The 26,162-nt window shown below is 47.1% G+C and overlaps 1 protein-coding gene and 1 long non-coding RNA gene across 8 annotated transcripts in view; both read left to right on the forward strand.

The window, feature by feature from the left end:
* Positions 1–9,832, forward strand: part of mcf2l2 (MCF.2 cell line derived transforming sequence-like 2) — a 78,561-nt gene extending 68,729 nt beyond the window's left edge. For 4 of the 7 annotated variants that reach the window (XM_030083853.1, XM_030083854.1, XM_030083856.1 and 1 more), the window contains exons 25-34: positions 15–93; positions 403–439; positions 511–608; positions 1,407–1,502; positions 3,595–3,696; positions 4,031–4,102; positions 4,432–4,539; positions 5,762–5,871; positions 6,773–6,888; positions 9,546–9,832. In XM_030083853.1, coding sequence (XP_029939713.1) covers positions 15–93; positions 403–439; positions 511–608; positions 1,407–1,502; positions 3,595–3,696; positions 4,031–4,102; positions 4,432–4,539; positions 5,762–5,871; positions 6,773–6,888; position 9,546 — 819 coding nt within the window. In that variant the 3' untranslated portion in view covers positions 9,547–9,832. The remainder of the gene's footprint in view (positions 1–14; positions 94–402; positions 440–510; positions 609–1,406; positions 1,503–3,594; positions 3,697–4,030; positions 4,103–4,431; positions 4,540–5,761; positions 5,872–6,772; positions 6,889–9,545) is intronic. The other 3 variants (XM_030083857.1, XM_030083858.1, XM_030083860.1) reach the window with 2 other exon arrangements.
* Positions 1–26,162, forward strand: part of LOC115382260 (uncharacterized) — a 425,955-nt gene that overhangs the window by 319,584 nt on the left and 80,209 nt on the right. The gene's annotated exons all lie outside the window — the stretch shown is intronic.

The following is a 26,162-nucleotide window of genomic DNA, read 5'->3' on the forward strand; positions in this document are numbered from 1 at the left end:
TTCTTCCTTCCCAGGCTCCCTCTATGGATGTGAAGAACATGTGGGTGTCGGAGATCCGTAAGGTTCTCACAGGCCAGCTGGAGGCGTGCAGAGGTACGGAAGCTACATGCTACATGCTAAACATGATCAATTGTTGTTGGAGGTGATGTAGCGTTGATGCAGGATCATTATTGTTCTTAATAAGTTCTCCTCTCGGCACTTGATATTAGCAGTCAGCTGAAAGCTAGGTCTTGTATTTATACTCAACCTTTAAACGAGTAGGATCGATGCACTGACAGAATAAAGGCTTCATTGCTGAAAATAACCAGAAACACAGAGGTCTTGGCTCAGACCGCTGCTCTCTGATGCGGAGTGTTGAGGAAACGCTGTCGGCAGTGAACTGTTGTGCTTTTGGTTCCGCAGAGGCGAGTCAGCTCAACATCTACGGGGCTCCCATGAGGTGAGAGCCGCCACAACACGCTCGGCCCGAACGCCGGCGTTCGCCGTTCTGACCTCCGTCTGCTCCAACAGGAACGTGCGTAAGATGGCTCTGAAACAGTCCGACTCGTCCAGTCCGGAGTCGGGCTTCCGGAGGACCAACCCCAGTCCCAACATGAGGCAGAAGAGAGGTGAGGGTCTGCGTCGGTCCCGCCTCCGCCTTCCTTCACCCTCCAGTCTGCTTCTTTCCCTGCTTCTCTCCGAGCCTGTTCTGTTCACTCTCTTTAAGTTCCTGCTGTCAGAGTCACGGCAGCTTCAGCTTCATGGCGTCATGCCGGTGAAAACACTTCCTGTTGACGCGTCAGCTGCTTCCTGTCAGGATTAGTTCACAGCGACAGACGTTCGGGACGAGATCTGATGCCTCCGGCTTCCTTTTGAGCGACAAGTGAAAACTATCTGTGGCTGGGAGAACGGCTCAGCTTCAGTCCCGTCATCCTGCTTCAGGTGTCGACAATCCAGCTTCCGCTCACCGATCACCGGCCCTTCCTCTGGATTAACGAAGACCGACAGTCTGAACCAGCGACGTCTCGTATCAAACCTCTGAAGAGCTGCAGTGAGGGAATCGCACTTCATGATACTGAGTCAGAAATATGGTTGATTAGGTAGAGAGAGGCTTCGTAACACACAGCGGCTGTTCCATACGGGAGATCAGGGGTCATAATGTTATGGGTGAAACATCCAGATTCTTCCGTCCATTCAGGAAGAACTTCAAGAGTTTTTCGCCAAATATCCGGAGCGCGTCCAGCCTTCCTCCTCTGAAATAGCGGGCCACGGCGAGGGTTTGATTCTAATGATCGATCAGTTCTTCCTGGTTGAAGATGACGGGAAACTGATCCGTGCTGCGGTCAGACGCTGAGCTGTGTGTGTGTGTGTGTGTGTGTGTGTGTGCCTCCTCTCTAACCTCTGCCTGCTCTCACTCTGCTACCCAGCGGACGCCGCGGCCAAGCAGGCGGGCCACTCCGCCGCTAACGTTCGAAAGCATTTCAGCCTGCAGAGACTTTCCAACAGGAGGTCTCTCCCGTCAGGTAACGGCCTGCCCCCCCCCCCCCCCCCCCCCCCCCCCCCCCCCCCCCCCCCCCCCACCTCCTCCATCACCTCCATCACCGTCCTGATCAGGGCGGTCCCTCCATTCCTCCATCGGTGAACGTCAGCAGCAGCAGCAGCGTCTGATTTACCCCGTCAGTTTGCCCCCGTCTCAGTCTGTGGTCCAGAATCCAGAATCTAGGCTCCTGCCAGAGCCGCCAGCAAGCTCCAGAACGGAAAACATAAAGTCTGATCAGTAAACATGAGCGTCGGACAGCCGGGTGCTGATGTGGGTCAGGTGGACAGAGGTGGCGAATCCTCGTCTCCCGGGTGTGAATCGGGCCGGCTGCTGCAGCTGACGGTCCCTCTTCCCGCGCCGCGATTGCTCGGTGGAGCTCGGGCCCTCGCCGGTTCGGAGGCGAGGCGGACGAGTCGCACGCTCCAGGTTCACACGGCCGCCGCTTCCAGGGAAAACGCGAGGCGTTCAGAGCGCGCTTTGATAGTTTGTTTATAAGACGACGGCGTTCGGATCCTCTGAGAACGTTTAGAGAACCAGTGGGACTGTGTGGCAACGCCTCCACCCCGTTTCCATGGAAACCCGGGTTGTTCTGCACATGCTCAGTAGATTGACAGAAACTGTTTCCCTCCAGAGGGTCAGGACTCCCAGGCCAGACTCCTCTGGTCCAGATTCTCCTGGACATGGCAGATTTAGAGTTGACAGTCAACTTAAGTGTGTGTGTGTGTGTGTGTGTGTGTGTGTGTGTGTGTGTGTGTGTGTGTGTGTGTGTGTGTGTGTGTGTGTGGTGTGTGTGTGTGTGTGTGTGTGTGTGTGCGCGCTAACTGCATGCTTGTCAGTGTTTCAGCTCGTGTTTTTTCAGTCCGACTGAAAACAGTCATGTTAAAGGCAGTTGTTACATGACTTCATACAAAGCGATCCAGGATGAATCCTGGTTCTCCAGGGTCCTGGTTCTCCAGGGTCCTGGTGAAGTGGATTATACAGCGTCCTGTGACATGAGGACAGAGTCTGTCAGGGACTCTCAGGTCTTCCTCTCTGCAGCAGCAGTCCTCAGCGCCCAGCAGAGAGTTTTTATCTGCTGATCAGATAATGTCGATCGCTCCCCCGGCCGGAGCACCGCCCCGCCCAGGCCTCGGTGTCTCGGAACTCCGCTCCGCCTGCTGATTTTTCCAATTAACTGGTGTCCGTGTTAACCTGTGACCAACGGATGTTGAAGTAGTGGTTCTGGCAAACATCAGTTTTCTACAGTTACAGTAAGTTTATAAGTTTAGAGACTTTTGTGAGTCTTATTTTAACATCTGCTATGTTTATGCAGAAATCTGTCACTCGTTAACAAGGGAACCAGTTAATCCATAACCCCAGCCGGGCGGTCCACGAGTAGTCTGCCGCAGAGCTCTGAACAACTGGCTGTGGAGGGATTTGCTTCCATCTCTCCTCTCCAGTGTTTGTTCTCTCGGGGTTTTTTATCAAAACAGTGTCAACCACCGTCGAGTTCTTCTGCTTGTTTTCGACTGTCCTGCTTCCCGTTTACTGCGCACGTCATCACGTCCTGGGAACGCATGCATGGAACAAATAATCCTCCGTCTAATCCGATCCGCTGTCAAGGACCATATATATGAAACAGGGAGCGGTTTATCGATCGGCGTAGACCACCTCGTACAGTCGGATCAGAAATACAATCGGCTCCGGGTGAAGCGGATCCACTCAGTGTTTATGTGACACATTTACAGTCCGCTCCACCTACAGTCTGATTATACGGGGCAACATGGCTAGTGAGAACGACTCATCCTGGCATCACGCCGCTGCACGTCCGACTCCGCGTTTCGCTAAGTTGCGATGACCTTCTGCGGCGCCTTCTCTTAAACTCCAGCAATCGGAACTGAAAAAGCACCAGAGAAGAATTTTCAAGCTACATTTCTAATTACGGCGTCTTTAAAACGGGACCGATCGGTGGCCGGCGTCAGTCAGTGCTCATCATTGATCAGACTGAGACATGTCCTCTGCTCCTCCTCCTCTTCCTCGCTGCTGATGAAGGCTCTGCTCTCTCTCCTCTGGCTCCTCCTCTGCTCCTCCTCTAGAGCCCACTGTGAAGGAGGCGGAGGTCCCCCGCCGCTTCTCTCTCACCTCCTCCCTTGCTTCCTCCTCCTCTTCCTCCTCCTTCGCCGCACGGCGAACAAAAGGTACCTGACCCGCGGTTTGCTTCTCCTCTGCTTCGTTTTCTGCTTCCTGATGAAAAAACCTAGACGTGACGCTCTCCGAATACTTACGGCCTCGTAACACCCGCCGGCTTGTATGGGGTCGTCCTCCAGTACCAGTCGGAGCAGATAGCTGATGCTGGAACCAGCACTGGAGCATCCGTACTGCCTGATTTTCACTGTAGAGGATTCTATAAGGTTGATCAGTGATTCTCTCAGTAGGAGTTTCAGCTTCATGCCAGTTAGGTTAAAAGGAGATTTCCTGTCTTCTGTTTCTTCCTGGTAATCCGTTGTGGTTCCTGTGGTGTCCTCTGTCCAGGTCCGCTCTCCGCTAGCATAAAGAGCAAGAGACACGAGATAAAGAGCGACCCCACTCCGTTCGGTTATGAAGGTACAGCCGGGCCGGGCCTCGGTGTGGGGGCTCCTCTTGGTTTTCATTTCTCCGTCGTGTGTGTGTGAGAGTTTCAGTTTCTTTGGTGTCGTGAAGTGTTTTTTTTTTTTGTGTGTGTGTGCCGTGATTTGTGCCATAAAGCATGAGCACCGCCGGAAACACACTCTTCTGTTCTGGTCGTTGTTGGTGTGTGTGTGGTTTGGTTTCTGCATGCTGCACTCGCCTCCTGAGGAGGAGTCCCGGCTGTGTGTGAAGCATGCCGTGCTGTGAGGTGTGTGTGTGTGTGTGTGACGCCGCCGGTGGTGTAAAGCGTTTGGGCTTCCCTCCAGATACGTTACGCGGCGCTATGGCCGCGCTGGGGAAGCGTCAGAGCATGACGGGCGGCGCCGCCGGCGCCGGGGGGAACAACGCCGTCCCCAGATCGACGTCGCAACCAGGTAACTGCAGGGGGGGGGGGGAGGGACCCCGGGACCCCGGGTCTGCACCGCGACACAAGGCCTCGTTACTGGACAGGGTCTGGGCTTGACAGGCGTCGCTGTGTAAACGCTCTCTGTCGCACCAGTTTGACCCGGAACAGAGTTCTCTTCAGGGACTTTCTGGGGACGCCCGTCTCGTTTGGGCCTGTGGGATCGCTCCCCTGAACCCTGATCCGCATCCACCCAGCGAACGCCGCCCCCTGAAAGGCTCTGGGTTCCCTGGCCAGCGGACTGCCCGGCGGCCGAGGACGGACAAGACGCGCCGAGGAGCGCGGCTCTAAACCAGCTTCAACGAGAGATGGTCAGGAGATGGCGTGTCGCGGTTGCTTGGGGCTCGCCGGCTGTCGGTCCAGACCGGTCAGGGTTCCGGGTTTCCTCTTTGACGGCGCCCCAAAGTGAAGCGAGTCCCGGACCGTCCCGGGGTGACGCGAGTCCCGGACCGTCCCGGGGTGAAGCGAGTCCCGGACCGTCCCAGACCGTCCCGGGGTGAAAGCAGCCTCAGACGGAGGACTGAGTGTATTTCCTCTCTGATCTGAGGCGCTGGACCTGCAGAGTCTCCCAAGTCTGCTGTCGATCATAGAAAATGTTTAATCTGACTCGTGTGGAGGGTCCAGAATCTGTCAGATGGAACAGTGTTGGTATTTATCAGCAGCGCTGATGAAGGCGCCGTGTTGAACTGTAGAGATGAACCTGTGGCTCCAGTCCGGCGAGGTTCCCAGTTTCAGGGCTGTTTTAAAGAGCTGACTGGACTCCTGAGGTGGGATTATATTTCTTAGGATGTGTCTGCTCACATCAGCTTGACCTTTGAACCTTACCAATCACATGTTCAGCCCTTTCTTTTCTCCAGTTCCTCCTTTTCCTCCCTGCCTCGGTTGATTTGGGAGTTGTGATGCTTCCATCAACAAACCAGCCTTTACGTTGAAAAAAACTATCTTTCAAATGAAATATTTGTGTTTCAAAGGGTATTTATTTGTTTACTGACGTGGTGTTTGTCTTCTGGATGACATGATGAGAGGATTTGCTGCCTGGAGGATCTGTTGGTTTGTAACTGTCCCCGTCTCTGCCGCTGGGCTGGGATCTCTGTGGCTGGACGGCGCTCGGTCTGGACACATTTGTCAGGACGTTGTCGTCCCTGCTCTCCAGCCCGTTCCAGATGTTGACCACAGCTGGTTGTCCTCCTCAGGCTGGACCCAGAGGCGTCTGCTCTCCATGGACACCGAGGACTTTGAGACCATTCCCTCCAGCGCAGAGGAGTCCTCCAACTCTTCAGAGGACGAGGGCAGCAATAAGAACGTACGTAAGCTTCAAACGGCCCTGCGAGTGGCGGCGTAACTCCAGGGTCCGCACGGCTTCTTCTGGGAGAAAGAAACGACTGAGTCCACAGCTTTTCCTGCTGCTGGCTGACCTCAGGGAGCGACCTTTGTCCTTCCTCTGGACCAGGGGTCTGCAACCTCGTTGACAAAAGAGCCATTTTAGTGACTTCAGCCAAGTCAAGCTGTTCTGGAGCCACAAAGAACATTTATCCTTCAACATGAGGCCGATGCAGCTCAGGAAGTTTGATAAATGGTTTTGATGTACAAACAAAAACTATATGTTATGATGCATTTGTGAAGGTAGGGTTCAGAATAGTGAATATTTTATTGAATTTTACCCTATTTTTTTACTTGATTTTTTTGCTCCTTTTTTCAAGTTGTTTTTGTTGACAATTTGAAATTGTAACTGTTTTACCTCTTTTTAAGCAGTTTTGCGTGCTTTTTCAACCATATTTATGTTTTTTCTTTTAGAAATTATGGACATTTCACTTTTTTTTAAGTCCTTCTATGACTTTTTTCCCCATTTCTCGTGTTTTTTTAGCTATTTTTCCCAATTTTACTTCTACATTTTTAATCCTTTTTGAACCGAGAGTGACGAAACATTTTGAATAGTGCTGTGGTGTCACTCTAATAAAAAGTTTAATATTCATTCACATTTCATATTGTGAAGGCTTCATGGAGTCACTGCAGAGGGACTGAAGAGCCACATGTGGCTCCAGAGCCACAGGTTGAACACCCCTGGTCTAACTTGCGGTGTCGGTGTTGGGTGATGGTTTGAGATCGGACTGAAACGCCGTTAGTCGTGGCCTTTTCCTCATGAAATCAGGATTTCAGAAAGAGAGGAGCGAGATGAGTGAGGATTTGTGTGTTTTCATCTGCAGGGAGACAGCAGCCGCTTCCGGGTGCAGCTGACCTACGACTCCCGTGAACCCCGTGACCTCTCTCTGGAAACAGGCGACCTGGTCCAGTTTCTGGAGGAAGCAGAAGCCGGGAACTGGTAGGTTTTTGCGGTTCTGGGTCTGGTTCACGCTCGGCCCGTGTCGCTGTCTTGTGTCCCCGAGGTCTTGATGCATCTTTGAGTTCCAGCGAACGTTCCGTCCCCTCGTCCAGCTCCGCCACACTCGCGTTTCCTCACGTGTTTGACCCACACTTTATTTATTTTTTGCATGTCTGGAAAACTCCTGCTATTGAAGTAACCCGATGTTTGGGAGACGCTGAGCGTCTTCTTCATGTTTATGCATGTTGGGACGTCGCTCCGGTAAAAACGTGGACACGGCAGAGACCAGACTCAGGTCTCAAACGTCGTGGTTTTCATGTGAGGCCACCGGTTTGGGCCGCCGTTTGCAGAACTGTGTAAACGTGAAACTTTTCTGAAACAAGAAGCAGAAGCGACGCTCTGTCTCTTGAGACGCTGTGTGAGCGACTCCTGACTTCTGGAGGTTTGAGCCGTTGTCCCAGTGTCCACTGCAGTGGCCCACCACCACCGCACAGAAGCACTGAGTCTCATTCTTACTAAATACTCCACGTTGGTCCTTCAGGGAACAGATGACTTCTCATCAGCAGTTCTGGAGTCCTTCTGTGGTTTTCAGTCGTATTAAAGAGAAACTTGACTCTGACGCGACAGCAAAAACTTTTCATTCCTAAAATTTCACTTTGATCTCATTTAAAAAACCCGTCTCAGCTGCATTTTAAGTGTCAGACTTCTAGATTATGATGTTGTTGGAATAGATTTTTTGCTTTATCCTGATTTCGTCTCTTCTTCTCGTCTTTTGACCAGGACTTTTTTCATTTCCGGGCTTTGATCTAATTTTGAAGAAGTTGCTTGTCGAAGTGTGTTGCTGTTCTCTTTGGTTCCTGTGTTGGAGTGCAGACCCCCCCGTCGACCCCCCTCACTGTGTTTCATGTTCTAGGCTAGTCAAGAACCTTTTAACAGAGGAGACGGGGCTGGTTCCTCCCACTGTACTGCAAACAGCACCTGAAGGAGGTCTCTCATCTCAGTAACATCACCGCTCCTCCCCACTAACCACTGGCAACCTGGCTGCAACACTCACCCCCCACCCCACCCCCACCCCCCCACTCCATCAGTGCTTCCTCTCTCTCTCCTGTTGGAGAAACGACTCCACGTCTCTCCCAGACCGAACCACAGACTCAAGGTCCCGAACCAGAACCTTCCCAACTCAGCTAGTTAGTTTTTGAGCTTTTCCCTGAAGAGTTGCTACCTGGAACTCTTACTGTCCCCACTCGGCCGAGACTCCAGCCGAGCCGGAGTTCAAAGGTCAGTCTACCTCACTGAGCGTCACCGGCGTGAGGAAGTCACCTTATTTTATTATTATTATTTTAGTTTCTCCCAGGTTGAATAGGCATGGTGCAGGAGATGACGATATTTAATGCTCTTCCTCTCGTACAGCCCACCGTGCAGTAAAGAAAAGAGAAATCTGAAGCAAGAGAAGGCGAGTCAGGGCAGCGCAGGGTGCCGTAAATCAGAACTAGTGTTTGTTCTACATGAATCAGATGTCCGGCCACGGCGTGGTTTTCCTTTTAATTAATGGATGAAAATAAGCTCAGAGCCCGAAACAGGATGGATCAATCTCCACAAGCCAGCTCGCTGTCAAAGCTGCAGCCACTAGACGCAGGGTGATGGCGGCGCTGTCGCTGAGAAGTAACCGGATCATAAAGCTTCCCCCGTACGGCCAAGTGGTCTGTATTTATTTCTTAAATCTTCTTTAAAGGACGCCTGTCAGGAGAAACGGACTTTAATGAGCTGTTAACACTGTCAGTGTGTGATTACCTCAAAAAAACCTCAGTTAAGCCGTGCTTCTCTATTTGAGTAATCTATATGAATATTCAGTCCAGCTCTACCCCACCGCCCCCCAAACCACCGGCTGACCACCGCAGTACGCATGCGCAGCACCGAGGTCTTCCCTCCAGAGACTCTCCTGCGCTGCTGCTTCACCAACAGCTTCCACAAGACGGCAGCACGTAGCCACCATAGACACATAGAATATAGACTTGGCCGACTCAAACCACCTTCATAGTGGGATCTATGTGTTATGTTTCTATGCTCGCCATGGCTATGCTGTTATGCAGGTTCCGGGGTAACGTGGAGTCCAGTTCTTAAAGTTCCGTGTTGAAAACGCAGCAGAATTATTTGGAGAATTATTTGGTAATTTAAAAGAACTCAGTAGTGCTAGAGGTGCTAAAATAGATTAGTACTGACTGTAGAGGACATCTCTGTCCCTCTGAACGCCTGTCTGTCCCCGTCCTGTCCCGTCCGTCCCCCCTGCTCGCCCTCCTCCCTCACTCTTCTGTTGCGGCCTTGCTTGTTTTGTCACTCCGCTCCTCCTCTTTCTCCGCCTCTCATCACCCTTTTCGTTTCCCGCCGCTCTTCCTTCTTCTTCTGTCCCTGGATGCGGGCGGACCGCCGCGCCCTGGCGGTAAACCTCGGGGTTTTTTGGCGAGGAGCGGCGCTCTTCCCCTGCCTGCTTGATGGCTGGCGCCTGCCGCTGCCCTGCATTGCGATGGCTGCTGCAGCGGGACAGACTCTGGGTCTGCCGCCTTGTTCGGAGCACGTCTTGCGCTGCGACGCGGCCCCCGTGTCCTCCCAGAGGAGCTCGTCCATCCTCAAACTGACGTCCGTCTCCCCTCTCCTTCCAGATATCTTCAGCGACCTGTGCACGGCGGCGCTCTCCGACTCGGACGAGAACGGAGCCGGCAGGTGGGGCGACGTGTCGCAGGACGCCTGAGGCTCGAGACCACAAGCAGGGCTGGAACTCTTACGACTGTAACTCACCACCGTGACCGCTAGTTTTTCACCTGTAGGCCTTCAGGAAGGACGACAAAAATGGCCTGCAGTAGTTTTGTTTTGTTTTCTCCTGATGTTGTTTCTCAGTAAAGCCTCTGGACTCGCTGGAAGCTTCGTTTGCTCGGACGCCGCTGCAGGAGGAACCGACCGTCCCCTCAGGGAAGCAGCTGCTGTCCTGTGGGGAACTGAGGACTGCACGGGCATGTGCAGCGGAACGAGCTCCGATCGCGTACTGTAACCAATGCTGGACAGCCGGGAGTTGAACCCTCACCTCCTCCCCGGCTTCGGTCTGGATGACGGAGGGCCTGCTGGCGGAGCGGCCCCGTCGTCACTGCTGTACTTCACTGGAGCGGAACCTTTATGGCCTCCGGGCAGGAAATCCCAGGAGCCACGCTCCACCGCATCAGTTCAGGGTCGATGTCTGCTCAGCGCCTCTCAAGTCTGATCAGTCGTCGGGATTTGCGGACGTTGGCGTGAGGCGAGCGCTCGTGGTTTTACTTGCTGGTTCTGCTTTACTCAGATTTCACTGCTGGTTCATCTGATGTGTTTCTCTTGTTCTGCTGCTGAATTATCTTTAATCTCTATGCAGAGGAGACGCGTCCGTCTCTGTCCTTCCGCAAAAAACAAAACATTTAGAAGGACGTCCCTGAAAACCTCGAGCTTCACACCGGCCCCTCTTACACCACGGCTTCACCATTTCATTTCAGAGAACTTTTGCAGCGTTTTGAAAACTGAAGCGGCAGAAACTGTGCAGACAGGATGAAGCCCCGGTGTGTTTCAACAAGTTTCACCAACTTATAGATCGACCTGAAACCTCTGGTCATCTTTCATGATGGGCCCTGTGTGTTCAGTGTGTTTGATAATGACTGAAGGAGAAACACTCCACCTCTCCGCTCCCCCACCTGAAACGCTCGCATTTTAAGATACTCTCATTCTCGGGTTTTTATTTGCCAAAGCCGTTAGAATCCCGCTCCACTGAGAGAATACACACCTCACATGACAGCGCTTGGAGCGGAGAAAGGAATTTTGTATTTATACGACAACGTTTGGAAATCAGTGTCTGTTAGAAAGCAAATAGAGAGGCTGATCCCTGGCCACTAGGCGGTGCTGTTGGTTGTTTTTGTGATGAAGGAGCAGCATTACCGGAGCATTTCCAGCTAGTGTCATTTTTTAATGTTGCGTTTTCAGTTTAATCAGACGTCCTGAACATGTGAGAGTTTTGTATTTCCCTCCTGAAGTGGTCGTCGTGTGGACGGCGCCCGTCGTCTGCTCTTCGTCGTGTAAGGTTTTCACCAGCCGAGAACTTTTCCATCGCCGGCGTTCTGCTGCCTTCCATGCGGACAGAACTCGTTCAAGAAACATGGCGCTTCATTAAAGAGCTCGTTCACATAAAAACAACCACGGCAGCATCAGACTCGTCTCATTGTGCCATCATCGGTAGTTTCTGGGCAAATCGAGTTGAAACACCACTCCTGGTGCGTTGTGTCAAGTCAAAGACGACGTGTCTGTTTTTGTTCTTGGTTTTGTTTTGTTTTTTTTTTTCCCTGATGAAAATCTGAACACTGAACAAGCAGCATGGCGAGGGCCGGAGACACGTAAAGGGACGGCGGCGTCTTTTACAGGATCCACATTGTTTGCTCCACATCGGTTCCCTCGTGAGGTCTCTGCCGTGTCTCCGCCGTCGGCCTCGAGTCCGGAGCTCTGCGTCTGCGGCGGAGGAGACGGGCGGCAGGTTAACCGACGACTCGGCGACAGAGGAACTCTAAAATATCATCAGAAAGTATTCCTGCCTCACTTCTTGAACATTCTTCAGTCGTATGTCGGGATGCACCGATATCAGTTCCTTAAAGGGCCAGTACCTGCACCAGTACCTGCACCAGTTCCAGCCTTTATCGACTTGCTGTGTGCCCGACGCCACACACTCCAGCTAGCGAGTGTCAGTCTGACTTTAATTGCGTTTAGCATGTAGCATCGCCGGTGTGTGAGCTCCCAACCCCTTTAGCATGTAGCATGTAGCACGGCTCAGTGTGGAATCCTCCCGGATCCGCTGAGCGGTGAAGCTGATGAGCGACGGCGTTCCAGCTCTGCTGCTCCTGACGTCTCTGCTGGTTCTTTCTTTGTCAGAACATATTTTAAAGTCCGTCTCGCTTTTGCCTCATTAATGTCAAAGAATCTTTAAAGAACCGCCGCCGGTGCTGCTGCTGATGGACGCCGTGGTCGAACGCTCGCCGGGTTGCGCCGGAGAGTTTTCACGAGTTCGAGCAGAAGCAGAAGCACGGCCCGCAGTATCGGTATCGGTGCATCCCTGCCTGTATGCTTCTTTAAGTCGTGTTCGCGTTTCCCTCTGACAGAGTGTCGATGGAAGAGTTTTACAGATGAAGGATTAAAGATCCACAAAGCTTGCTTGGAGTGGTCGGGTCAAAGGTCAGCGGGCGTTAGTTTCAAGTTTTACTCGTTTGTTCTGTTCGTCGAGGGATTGGAGGAAGGCGTGGCGCCATCTAGCAGAACACGCTGGTATTGGAAGACGGGTCGGAGACTGGCCAGCTGCTCTCACTGCTGCGGCCCGGTTCAGATCTTTCCACTGGCATATTTACAGTTTTAACCCACATCATCTTTTTTTTTTTCCAACCAAACTGTTGGTGCAGTTTTTTCATGTGTTCATGTTGGCCTCAGAGTCGGGGGAAGTCGGCGCCACCACTGGGTTGGTTGCAGTGTACAGATTTATGAGGTGTAGCTGGATTTGTATCGGTAGATGGAGAGATGAGGTGAAAGACGAGGCTGCGATGAAACGACGGGATCAGCGGGACGGACAGAGACGTGCTGTTGACTCAGAGGGCGGATGCATCCATGTGCTCATTGTAAAGAAACATTCCTCGTCAACATGCTGTATATTTTGTTTGTCCCATGTTTAAAAGAAACATATTGTATCTTTGTAATGACAATATTTATATTGTACTGCATCATGCTGCAATTTATTTGCTATTTAACCACATTATAGAATGTATTAAATCTGTACATTGTGTGGCATTGTTATGTACACACGATTTATCGCCATGACAAGTATTTACAGTTAGAGATCACTGGTCCTTCTTTATACAACTTTTTACAGATCCGTGAAATCCTGACAATAAATACAAATAAAAAGCAGTGAATCATGTGGACAAACTGTCTCGGTGCAGGTTGCAGCTCTTGTGCTTTCAGTGGAGCCGAGCGCCGTCGTCCTGCAGAACACAGCGAAGCGACCGTTCTGCAGTCAGGAAGGGTCAAACCTTCCCACAGAGGAGCCGCTCTGGAGGTTTCTCTTTTGCAGGGAGCGCCACCTGCTGGCGAGAGAACATCCCCACACCTCAGGTTGAAATATGCCTGGGAAATGATGCGTTTGTTTCCTGCTGTGTTCAGTTCATGTGTTGTGCTGAGATCAAGAGAAGGTCGAGTGCAGAAGCCGAAGTGTTTCATGCTCGTTGGTTACAGGGAGTTTCAGAAGGTCTCGCTTCATGCAGACGGACTCCTGTGGAGACGCCAAGACGCTGTCTGGAGCAGAATAAAGTCAAAGAAAAGTCCCACATCCTTTTCCAGCAGGAAATGCAGCTGACATGAGAAACTTAAAAAACTGGCATCAAACTTCCCATTTATTCCAGAAGTGACAGATCAACACGTTATGAACATGACCTATAAGGGAAAACTGGTTCAGACACAGGCCTCTGCCCGATGGTCCTCTTCAGCCCAAACTGAGACACCAGTTAGTAGAGGACAGTCTCCTTTACAGATGTGGGGATGGCAGACGTACGGCCAGACTTCCGTCCAGATACCTTCTGCTGCAGCCGCCACAGCTCACATTGGAGGATGCCGCTCCGATTGTCCTGGACAGGGACGTCACCAGGTTTTGAGGATTGGGGGCGCTTCAGACCCGGCCCTGGTTTGCTATGGGGTGACTTCCACCGCACCTGGCGGCCCACGCTGCACTTGAATACACAGTTTTTCCATGCTTCCATGCGCCCACCAGGGGGCGCAGGATAATGACAGATAATAACTGTCCATCTGTCAAGAAAACATTTTAGTGCCCTAGGTGGCCTGGGCCGGCCCTGCTCCCGACCCCCTACAACACCCCCGACGACGCCTCTGGTCCTGGACTAGAAAAACCATAATCTGACTCGTCTGAAGAGAAAACAACACTGAGTTTGGTTAAACCCAACTTTTAGCTGACAGTTGGTCCAATGATTCATTCATCATGCTCAATTCACTGATGCCGCCATTTTAAACGGCGTGGGGAGCGTCCCGTCATCCTGGGTTCAGTCGCCTGATGTGCGTCACGTACGCTGGAGAGGGGATTGACGACTCTTTGAACGGAGCCATCGATCCCAGGAACACAACCGTCACCTCGGTAGTGAGGGGGACACAGTTCCCAAAGATCTAGTGACTGATCGGCCTCACATTCAGTTGAACCTCTCCTGAGTGGCCAAAGATCCACATAATCATTCAGAGTCACAGCACCAGCAGACCCGCTCCAGTTCCTCAAAACATATATGAACACAATCTAAAGTTTTAGCTGAAAAACGAGCAACTTACAGGATAAGTAACCAGATCAGGCCAAAAGAAAACAATGTACAAGAAATGTTCATTAAAACACCTTTTCTGTAAGAAAATTATTCTTAAACACACAAAATGGGAAGGAAGTGACACAGTAGTAGAATAATAAGACAATTAATTCTATTTTTTTTTTAAATTTAATTTATTTTAATTTAACTTAAAAACTAAGGTGGCTGTTGTTCAGAGGCATGTAACGGACGTGTTGGTGGCAGGTGGGGAGTTCTCCTGGGGCGGTGCACCTGTCAAACAGTAACGCAGGTGTCATAAGTGAGCTCAGGGCAGAAGGGCAGAGGCTGGCGGTCAGTGTGAGTCCAGACGGTGAGGGCGGGGCCTCACGGTCTGCTGACTTTCTGGGTTTTAAGCAGGAGGTGTCAGAACAGTTCCCACAGGGAGAACCGGCTTGTGGCGGCCAGGCGTTCATAGCGACATGGCTTTCTGATCCTTGGACTGTGAAGCAGAATTCACCAGGCGGTGGATTGTTCACCCACTAATAGGAAACGTGAGCTGGTTTAGACCGTCGTGAGGTTAGTTTTATCCTAATGACGATGAGTTGTTGCAACTGGAAAACCTATTTTCTGCTATATGTTTTCTCTAAGAAGAGTCCAGTGCCTGTCGCTGTTGCATCTGCTGTTCCAGGTCCAGACCCTGACCAGAGAGGTCGGCGCTGCACTGCGGAGACGTCTGGAGGCTGAACTGAGGCAGGAGCCAAGTGACCAGGAGCAAACAGAGGGCGCCAACAAGCAAATGACCAACTGAGGAGCTCTGCTTTGTTTATGCCACACACACAGTTTAAATGCAGCTGTTACTGTGAAATCCCAGTCAGTCAGTCTGATCAGGTAATTCTTCTACATGTAAATATGAAACATCTGTAATCTACTACTCTCTGTGATTAGAGACTGGATTCTTGAAAGACTAGAAGACAAAATTAAGCTGTCCACACAAACAGTTCAGGTCAACAGGGATCATGCAGATTTGGGACTTGTAAGGTTATTTTTGATCAAGTTCAGGTCACTTTTCTGAGGGTTCAATAATGTTAATGTGAAGCCCTGAAAAGAGATTAGAATGAGAAGAAGAGACCTGAAACTACACGTAGAGACGTGCTGAAGTGGAAGAACAAACATCGGAGGCTCAAAACAGATATCGTATAAAACTGAAGTGTTCACATCAAGGAAGAACTTAAAAGATATTTAGAAAATAATAAGAATGAACGGGGAGCACATGTGTGATCCCAAACAAGACATCCTCAGATCTATTACAAATATCTAATAATAACAATTAAAGGCACAAGAACTGACAGAATTACACTGAAATTAGAACAAAGAGAAAGATCTCAAACAGCCAAACAAGAGATGACAATGACATGTCTGTGTGCCTACCGAAAAAACAAACTATATAAAACTGAATAACTCCTGGTGAAAATAGAAACTGAAGGACTAAGAGGACAGACGCTGAGGGGATCAACAGAATGAATTCTGCAGCCAGAACAGGGAAGTCCCCCGATCAGTGACGGAGAAGCTTTCATCAGGTTCTGGATGAAGGAGGTCTGCCACCGTCCTGGAGGGAAGCCTCTGTGTGGATCCAAAAGAGGGTCAAGACCGATCAGAGTCTGGACCCAGGACTAGAAATCAGTCTTTAGTCAACATTCTGGGGTCTCTGACTCCAGAGAAGAGCTCAGGATCACCAGGGCCACAGCCCTCAATCAGCTGATCCTACATTTATTTCATCTTCTGCTCGCTGTGGCTCACTCTCTGAAGCGCCAAGCGGGGGGAAATGTTCCGGTGCGCTGGTGTATGGAGCTAAATCAAAGACAAATCCTTCTTTAATTTGAAAAAAAAAAAAAAAAAAGGGAATTTTAAACAAAATGTTTGAGCTTTGAACCTGAATAAAAAGACAAAAAAACAAAAAACAAAACAAAAACACTGTTCACAATGAAAATAAGTGCATGAAAAGATTTTTCAACTTAAATATATACTCTTGGTTCAGCTCAGGAATTCTTTTGATCCAATCATTACTTTTAATTCGTCACTCATAAAAGAAGTAACGCATTACTGCAAAGTAAGGGATTACAACTGCAAATACAGTAATTAAAATACCGCTACTTTCCTGAAAGCAGGAAGCAAAGCTTTCATCCACAGCAGAAAATTCCACCTCCACCCACAGCAAGCACCTCGCAAGTTTACTGGAGAAACTCAGTGAGGAACCCTGAGAACCTCCACACCCCCACCACACCTCCACCAGGAGAACCCCCACCTGGAGAACCCCCACCTGGAGAACCTCCTGCTGGTAAACAAACTCAGACTGCAGAGCAGCAGGACTGAACTGCAGATCCTCTCTGTGTTGTTGAGGACAAATTTTCCACTGACGACTGAAACTTGTAACTAGTTTATTTCTACATTTCACTGTATGGATGTGTGAAAACTAGCTGGTAGAACTTCTGCAGACAACGCCACCTAGCTTTTAAAAAGGCTATGGACTCTGAGAAAAAAACTCACTGAAGGTTCACACAACGAGGAAAGCAGCAAAAAAACCAAAGGCTGCTTTAGTTTTTTGAAGTTTTGTGTCTTAATCATGATGACGATGCCAGTATTTCCAGGTGCACTTTGGTTTAACGGGCCGAATAAAGATGAGTGGATTATTAGCCACAGGATGGCAGGGAGCCCTAATTCAAGTTAGTGAGACAGCCAAAAGAAAAACAAAACAAACAAAAAAAAAAACTATCACAGTAACCACTGTGAGTGAAAAACTGGGTTCAGACTGAAGGTAGACACGGAATATTTCAATGTTCCTCTGCCTTAAAGACACATCATCTCAACATTCTGACTGTTAGAGCTACACGGTGCCGAAGAGGCAAAGCCTTTTGAGGACATTGGCCATTTGTTTGAGAAAGAAATGTAGTTTTCACACCTGAGTGAACTGTTTAGGAAGAGATCTGGTTGAACCACGTGGTTCTGCTGAACCAAGAGAATTGAGAACATCTGGTCTGTTTGGAGAAATGATAAGGATCTTGTGTTTTGGTGGCTCTGACTGCTGATACCGTAAAGACATGCAGTTTTGATGCCTGAGGAAGACTATTGGGAGAGATTTGAGCTTTAGCCAGTGTTGGTGTTGAGCTGAACTGAAAGACTGTTTTACCAAATGATCTTAGAGTTTTGGAAATGTAATTTCTGTTTCAAGAAATAAGCCAAACCAATGGAGAAAACTTTAAGAAAAGCAAACAAAAAAATACCCCCCTCCAAAACAAAAACACAGTCATCCCAAAATATCTTGATATAGCCTTACCACTTTTTTAAAGTCAAAATTAAGAATTTTTTTTCTCCAATTTTCATGAAAAATGGTCTTCCTAGATACGCAAAAAATTTGAGAGAGAAATTCAGACAAATAAAGGCGCCATGGTCACTGCCCTGGGTTAGCCGCTCTGGGCTCTGGGCATGGGCGGACTGGGCGCCCCCTCGGCGCGGTGTACAGGAGGGGGTCGAACTGCCCCCCAAGAGCTCTTTTGACACTGTGGCTATTACCAGACGTTATGCTGCGCCCTCTAGTGGGCGCATGGAAGAATACTGCAGTCAAACAACATAGTGCGTGACGGGAGGTGGTGGAAGCACCCCCACCCCCGGTGGATGAGGGCGCTCGTCTGGGGCTCCTCCGGGGCCATAACAAGCCCGGGACTGGTTGCTCTCGGCCCGGGCTCTAGACAGTCTGGGACCGCCCCTGTCTTCAAGTCCTCCGCTGGGGCCGCTCACAGCCCCGTCTCCAGCAGCCTACGGGTCCTCCGTCTGTCCTCCGTCTGTCCTCCGTCTCACCTCGTCTGCTGGAGACTCTCTCCGTGGACACGGCCGTCCGGGGCAGCAGGCGGAGCGGAGGACCGCGGTGCGGGTTCCCCGGAACCGGACCGATCGTCCTGGAGGCGCCGCGGCCCGCCCCGCCGTCGCCCCGCGCCGGGTTACAGCCGGGCCGCAGCCCGGGTCGGGCGGCGGGGTTAATGCAAAGTACTCCGTGTAAAGTACATTCTGGACTGAATGAAACACTTTATTGAGACTTGCTGTATGTTCAGTCCTGCATGCACGCGCACATCACATACACGTTCTCAGAGAGAGAGAGAGAGAGAGAGAGAGAGAGAGAGAGAGAGAGAGAGAGAGAGAGAGAGAGAGAGAGAGAGAGAGAGAGCGTTAACATACTTTTCTTTTTAAAAACTATGTTTGGGTGACAGCAGCAGGTCATTTCGAGTCTAAGAGCTCAAGTCAACGTGAAGTCTAGAGCATTTGCTGGTCAAGTTGCATGCCTTTCAGAAAATGTTGAAGTCCAACAAATTCACGACTGGAACCTGCTGGAATCTAAGTCATGTGACTCCAGTCCACATCTCTGATCACCCCCCCCCCCCCCCCTTCACATTACACCTGTAAAGGATTTTATTGGCATTTACTGTACTAACTCTACTGAAGATGTACAACATACAGGGAGAAAAAGAAACCAAAATAGGCATTAATAGATTTTTTTTATTGATATCTTTTGTAATCACTGAATCATTCGTTCATTCATCTTCTGTAGTGCTTATCCTATTCAGGGTTGTGGGGTGCTGGAGCCAGTCCCAGGTACAGCTGAGCATCCACCCTGGACAAGCCACCAGTCCATCACAGGACCAACACATAGAGACAGACGGCACACATGCTCACAGTATATAAGGCATCCTACTGGAAATACACACATTGTAAACAGGAACAGACACAAAACACACATTATATCTGTTAAGATTTTTTTATCCAAATCTACTGAGAGCACATTGTATTCGGTGACAGAAAGAACACTGATTTCTATCAAATTTAATGTACAAAAAGTAACAGGGCCAAAAAGAAGAAAAAAAGGCATATCTTTATAGATTTTTTGAAATGTGATGACTTCTCCTGAACATCTGAACCATACACTTGGAGAGAAATAAAACACATTTTAACAGTAGTTTTTATTTTGTTCCTTTGTTTAATCAATTTTATTCTACTCTTTTTATCTACTGTGCACAAGAACAGAAAGATAATACATTAGTTCTTAAAAGATATTTACTAAATTATACTGTAGTTCATTGAAGTGTACTCACTGTTGTGTATTCTAATGAAATCTGCATTCTTACCCACTAAAGTGCCGGTCTGAGGGGTAAAAGCATGTGTCAGATGAGTAGTTGCCACCTTTAACCCTCCATATGCTCCGTTTGGCTCCCAGACGTCCTGATAAAAGACATATTTAAGCATTTCTGCAGGTTTTAATCGTATCTGAGAAGTTGCACTGCTGGACACACCGTCCGCCTCCTTTGTCTTCTCGGGTTTGCTCTAAGCATGCGCAAAATAAGGGCGCTTATCCCCTGTCAGACATGCGCAGAACGGACGTTTTCGCTTCAAAATGGCGGCAGGGTTCACCCCAAAATGGCGGCAAGATGCTGTTTTCACTCCAAAATGGCGGCAGCAGCTTGAGCCATGTCCTCTAAAATCTACCTTGCTCAGGCCACTGCGTCTCCCCCCGGTGGTAATGCTGAGTAACAGCTTCAATTTTTATTATTTTTCTAATAAAAAGGTTTAAAAAATCGTATATTGGTAAATGAAGTCAGTCAATAAATATTTTATAGTGCTGTATAAATGAAATTTTTTGATTCTTAAAGGAAATATGAAACTTTCTTTTCAATAAGTAATAAAAAAAAAGATACCAGTAGGATCAAGCCAAATAAACTTCAGCATGAAACAAAAGACAAAACCTTTTCTAACACACCTGAGTTTTCTGTCTATGTACATATAACCAACCATATTAATGTTAATATTAATGTGTTCCATTCACATTTTAGTCAAACAGTTGTAATGTTTAATTTCAATATGCATAATTTACATTACAAAGCCTGTAATAACATAATAGCACACCAAAAGTAAACTATTCTATGCAAAATTCACATTTTGAGGACTCTGGTATACAGTAACATATATACAAGGCAGTGAAATATAGTGTAGACTATTTGCTCTTATTTTGTAGTGTGTAGAAAGCAAGAACATAGAACTCACGGGTACCCCGTTTCGGGCATGCGCACATTAAGAGCTTTCACTCCAAAATGGCGGCATGATTTGGTTTTCACTCCAAAATGGTGGCCGAGTTTCTCCCGTTCTTTCTTCACATGTGCACCAGATGGCAGTGTTGGTCTGGAAGCCAAAGCAGGAATTTTTAACAAGATAAAATGCTGAAATTAAAATGTGAATATTTTTGCTTTAAATGCACATTTGATGTGAAAAATAATAGGCCATGAATACAGAAATCATATTTTTTAAATAGAAAAGAAACACAGGAGACATAATCTGATATAGGCTCCATTAATATGACGTGTTGACTCTTTAATTTAAACATTTTGAAATGTAATGTTTTAAAACATAGAAGTTTTTCAAGACATTGTCACATATCCTGTGATGCTTCAAATTCCATTTTGAAAATGGCTCTCTCCTCCTGTATTCTGCGACTTTCCTTCAGTTTTCTGTGAGTTTAGAAGTAACAAAATGAAAGATTGTTGGATTAAATATGGTCAATATGATTTTCAGACACTTGGAAATTTAACATTTCAGTCCTAAGGTCTTATCTGAGAATATTGCAGGACCTTCTGGGTCTACTCTCAAGTCCTGGAGCCCCAGAAGCTTCTGTCTCAGTGTTATCAGGAGATATTCTTAAAGAACAGAATAGAGGAGACACAACTGTTCTATTTTTTTCCTTCAGCAGACGAACGTCTGACAGATCTCAAGCTCACAAACACTGGTGCTCCCTGTAATTACAGCTCCCTCTTGTGGTCAAGCTGAGAAACAAGACTTTAAATTATGTGGTACAAAATCTACCCTGCTCTCGCAACTGCCCCTCCATCTGGTGACAACTGTAAAAAACTGCAGCTTGGTTTATGTCTATAAAATCTACCCTGCTCACTCCGACTGGAGCTCCCCCATGTGGGAGAACTGAGAAACAACAGCTTAAGGTTCATGAAAATGTGACAATGATTCTGTTCATGTCGCATAAAAAACAAAAACAAAAACAAAACAAACAGTTTTCACCAGACCAGCAAACAAACCATCCAGATACAGCTCATTCCAAGAAAACCTCAGTGCAGTCGTCATTTGTGTTCTCCAAATACACTGACTGGAAATTCTCTTTATTGTTCTGAGTTGGCTCGAGCTTTGTAGTAGTGACAATAGTGCAAGACTGAAAAGCTATCATTACACGAGCGCAAATATGATAAGGGGTTCAGTGTTGTCACTCTAGAAAAGCCGCAGCATGAGGTAAAACATGGTGGATTTGCTGTTTTTCCATAAAAACTCACTACATAAATTAATTTTGACAGAAAGCATGTGCTGAAAACTCAAAATTAAATGCACATAAATGAAAACTCATTTACAGGAACACTTATGCTCTGAAGATTTACTTAATAAACAACAAAAAAATAGCAAAATTTGACATTTACAAATAAATCATATAGATTCAAAATACTTATGGATGAGCAGCAGTCTTTGAAGCACCTGAGGTTAGATGGCACTAAATAACACAGATCATGTCACTCTATAAAGAGCTCCATTAAACACGTGTAAACTAAACATTCATAATTCTAGAACTAATAATAATAATAATAATTCATTGGTTTTATATAGCGCTTTTCAGGACACTCAAAGACGCTTTACATTACATTGCATTATTCATTCACTCCATACTGGGTGGTGGTAAGCTACTACTGTAGCCACAGCTGTCCTGGGGCAGACTGACGGAAGCGAGGCTGCCAATCTGCACCATCGGCCCCTCCGACCACCACCAACCATTCACTCTCACAACTTTCATACCAGGCAACGTGGGTGAAGTGTCTTGCCCAAGGACACAGAACTCTGTGGCAAAACCAAAAATCAAAACATCAGATGAGGTTTACCATATTTACCCTTCTCTCTGTAGCTGAAGCTCACGTCTGCTGTGAAACCAAACAGCAGCAGCTTGAATTATTTCTGGCAAAGTTTCTGCACAGTGAGCCTGGATGGGTAGCATTTGGATGCCTCTGACTCAGAAGGTTTAAACTCCCTATATGTGTCCCCAACGAATGTGAATAACGTTACTAGATGGTTATTTAATCATTGGATAAAAATCATATTTGATAATCAGCTGAAAGTCATGAGGGAAATCAACTTCTTGTCATTACACTTATAGGGTGTTTTAAAGGCAATGGTAGGACTACCTACAACAATAGCTTCGTGTCATCAACTTCTTGCTACAGACAGATGTATAATGTCTTCTGTATGTGCTAATTAGATTGCTAATTGCACCTGCTCATTCTTCTTTGTCCTGGAAGAGAAAGAAAGTGTGGTGGCACACTTGGTTCGCTGCAGCCCGATGCTCCCAGTCATCAAACACCATGTTTTGACTGTACTGTGCTGTACTGTTAATGACAACAAAGCTTCTTGTATCTTGACTTATTTAGCAGTAGTCAAACTAAATGTGACACGTATCATGCATTTGTTGTCCTGTAACAAAAGTGCATATTGGTGATCATTTCTGCTGCAGCATCATCTGCTCACTGACAATGTGGGAGGCCCATGAGCACCATCAAGTGTCTGCAAGAGAAAAAAGCATCAAGATGTGAACGTGATCCACGTTTCTGCAGCAGAATACCTGCAGTGTCCCCTCCTTTCTAATGGACATAGACATTACTGACCATTTGTCATGCACCCTGCCCATCTCTCTAGCTTCAGTACACTTCATGCACTAATTACTTGGGATTCTACTCTTAACTTCTTAGGCAGAACTAATTAACTTACCCAAAAATAGACTCATGTTGTTTCACTTCACAACAAACGGCAGCACTTTCCACCTCACAGTTTGTTATACCTCATTAACTCATCTGTGCGAGGTTGGGGGTACAACAAAGTGTTATTGGGAGATATTTATGGCCCTAAAAAGCAGAATAGAGGACATATTTTCCTTCATCAGCTCCCTCTTGTGGTGACAATGAGAAACAAGAATTGACATGATGTTCACCCAATTCCACCTTGCTCCCTGTAACTGAAGCTCTCTCTTGTGGTAGCATAGAGGTATGACAGTGTAAGTTGTGTCTACATAATCTACCCTGCTCTCTGTAACCGAGGCTCTCTCTGGTGGCAACGTCAAGCAATAACACCTTGAATAATGTTTTACCCGTACATGGACTCCTTTCAGAGACGTGAACACAGATATGAATCAACATTTTGATCTGGTACCATGTTCTAAATATTATCTGTTCAATATAGAGTCAGTAGAAGAAGCTTTGCTGAGTGTGGTGTGTTTTTAATGATCCTGTCATAGCCTGTGATTATAAACGTTCTATAGCTGAGAACCATTCTGAAAGCAGAGGACTCTGTGTTCTCTGTGACTGATGAGGAGCCTGGCAGACTCTGAGCGAGAACAACCTTCCTGAGCTGTCGTCTGCAGAAACACTGAAACTGAATCACCTCCATGTTCTCTACTTACTTAATCACAATCAGCGTGTTGCTACAGTCAATTTGACAGTTCGGCTGTTGCTGAGCAGTTCCCAGTCTTCACACCTGCGCCTCGTCTCTCGTCCTCTGCCTCCCCCCCCCCCCTTTTCGGGCATGCGCGTGCGCAGGACGAGCATTTTCACTCCAAAATGGTGACAGCATGTAGTTTTCACTCCAAAATGTCGGCTGGGATTCTCCTGCTCTTCCTGCACTCATGCAGCAGGGGGCACTGTTGGTCTGGAGGTGAAAGTAGCAGCTTGTGGCTGAATAAGATGCAGATAATTAAATGCTTCTAATGTTGCTATGTATGCGCGTGATCACACAAAGGTGGAAACAATGAGTGCAGCTGTCTGCTCAGTCTACACATCAAGGAATCAGTGCACAGTGATCTGAAGAGGTTAGATTGAGAAGAAAAGCCTATCTTATACATATATGTAAATATTTATATATACATATATATATATATATATATATATATATATATATATATATATATATATATATACACACATACATACATACATACATACATACATACATACATACATATATAAATATATATATACATATATATTTATATACTGACACAAAAGGCTGCAACTGTCACAAATAGAAATGTAACATGTGATGGAGTTATAATAACAACCTCCAGAAGATTCCATCTCAGTGTTTAAGACACCTATTTCCTCATGTATTTACTGAGTCTTCTGTGTAAGGTCTGGAATAATAATAAAGAAATGTCCACAAATGTCTACTTTCCTAATAAACGGTTATCAGGAGATATGTATGGTTTTAAAGAGCAAGAACAGAGGACTCAGCTGGCTGATCCCACACTCACAGACACTGAGTCTGCCTTCTATTACAGCTCCCTCTTGTGGTGACAATGAGAAACAAGGATTGACATGATGTTCACCCAATTCCACCCTGTTCCCTGTAACTAAAGCGCTCTCCTATGGTAGCATGAAGGTATGACAGTGTACGTTGTGTCTACATAATCTACCCTGCTCTCTGTAACTGCCCCTCCCTCTGGTGGTCAAACTGAGAAGCGAGAGTTGACAAGAAGTTGCATCAAATCCACATTGCTCTCTGTAACTGAGGCTCTCTCTGGTGGCATCATCAAGCAATAACATCTTAGATAATCTGCAAAAAGCTTTGTTGAGTGCAGCTTGTTTTTAATAAGCATGTCAGAATTGTCAGATTTTATCATGGGAGGACTTTTTGTATGAATATGAGGGGTTTTATTTTGTGCTTGGCTGTAAATATATATAAAACTAAATTGTGTATTTTACCACTGTCATAACAGCAAAAACATTGAAAGAAAATTAAAATTAAATCTCCTTTCATCTCAACCTCTTCTGTGATTACCATTCTCTTTCAAAGTCTGTATTTTAGCAAAGTGCCCACGTGTGGGTCTGCATCTCCCCAACCACCTGCAAAATGAAGGCAGGATGCAGTTTACACTCCAAAATGGCGGCCGGGATTCAATTTCACTCCAAAATGGTGGCGATATGCAGTTTTTACTCCAAAATGGCGGCTCAGTCTCTCCCTCCCGTCCTACACTTGTACACCAGAGGGCAATGTTGGCCTGAAGGTGAGAACCTGAGCTTGTTCCTCAATGAGATTTAGATGCTTGTTGATGCACATTTGATCTAATGAAGGATAAATCCATGAACAGAGAGCAAAGGAATGTATACCCACTAATCTAATAAAAAGTTTGATTATTTAGATACAAACCTTGCTACTTGACTGTACAGTCCCCAGTTTGAACAATACAAAACATAAATACAGTATGTTCATTCTATCAAAGCCACGTGTAAAATCAATTTAGTTTCCCTTCTGAATAATCACAAAATGCTTTTCTTTAATCTGGGCCCTATTTGTTTTTGTTTTTTCCTCATGTATGTGTATGTTTGCACATGTGTGAACACACTCAAATCACTCCATGAGTTAATTATTTACACATTTGTAGACTTTTGACTGGCTGTATCTTGACTTTCGAACATGGGAAGTTTTTGAAAAATGAACATTTCCATTTGAAGTGTTGTGTGAAGACATTTCCAGGTATTCTGCAATACTCATACATTGGAAAACCTTAACACACATTCAGGAACATTCTGAAATCAATGAATAAAACCACATCCTTAATAAGGTTTTACCAGGAGATGGTTCCTGTTTGAAAGAACAGAATAGAGAGGAGGCAGAGATGTTATGAGTTTCTCTTTACCCACAAATTCTGATGTTCCCTTTTCTTTACAGCTCCCTCCTGTGGTACAGTGCAAGAACTGCTAAGTTAACCAAATATACCCTGCTCACTCTAACTGCCTCACCATCCTCTGGTCAGAGTGAGCAACAACATGCTGTGTTATGTGCTGTGTCGCTTCTGCAAATACA

This window comes from Salarias fasciatus, chromosome 23, assembly GCF_902148845.1.
Source record: "Salarias fasciatus chromosome 23, fSalaFa1.1, whole genome shotgun sequence".
NCBI lineage: Eukaryota > Metazoa > Chordata > Actinopteri > Blenniiformes > Blenniidae > Salarias > Salarias fasciatus.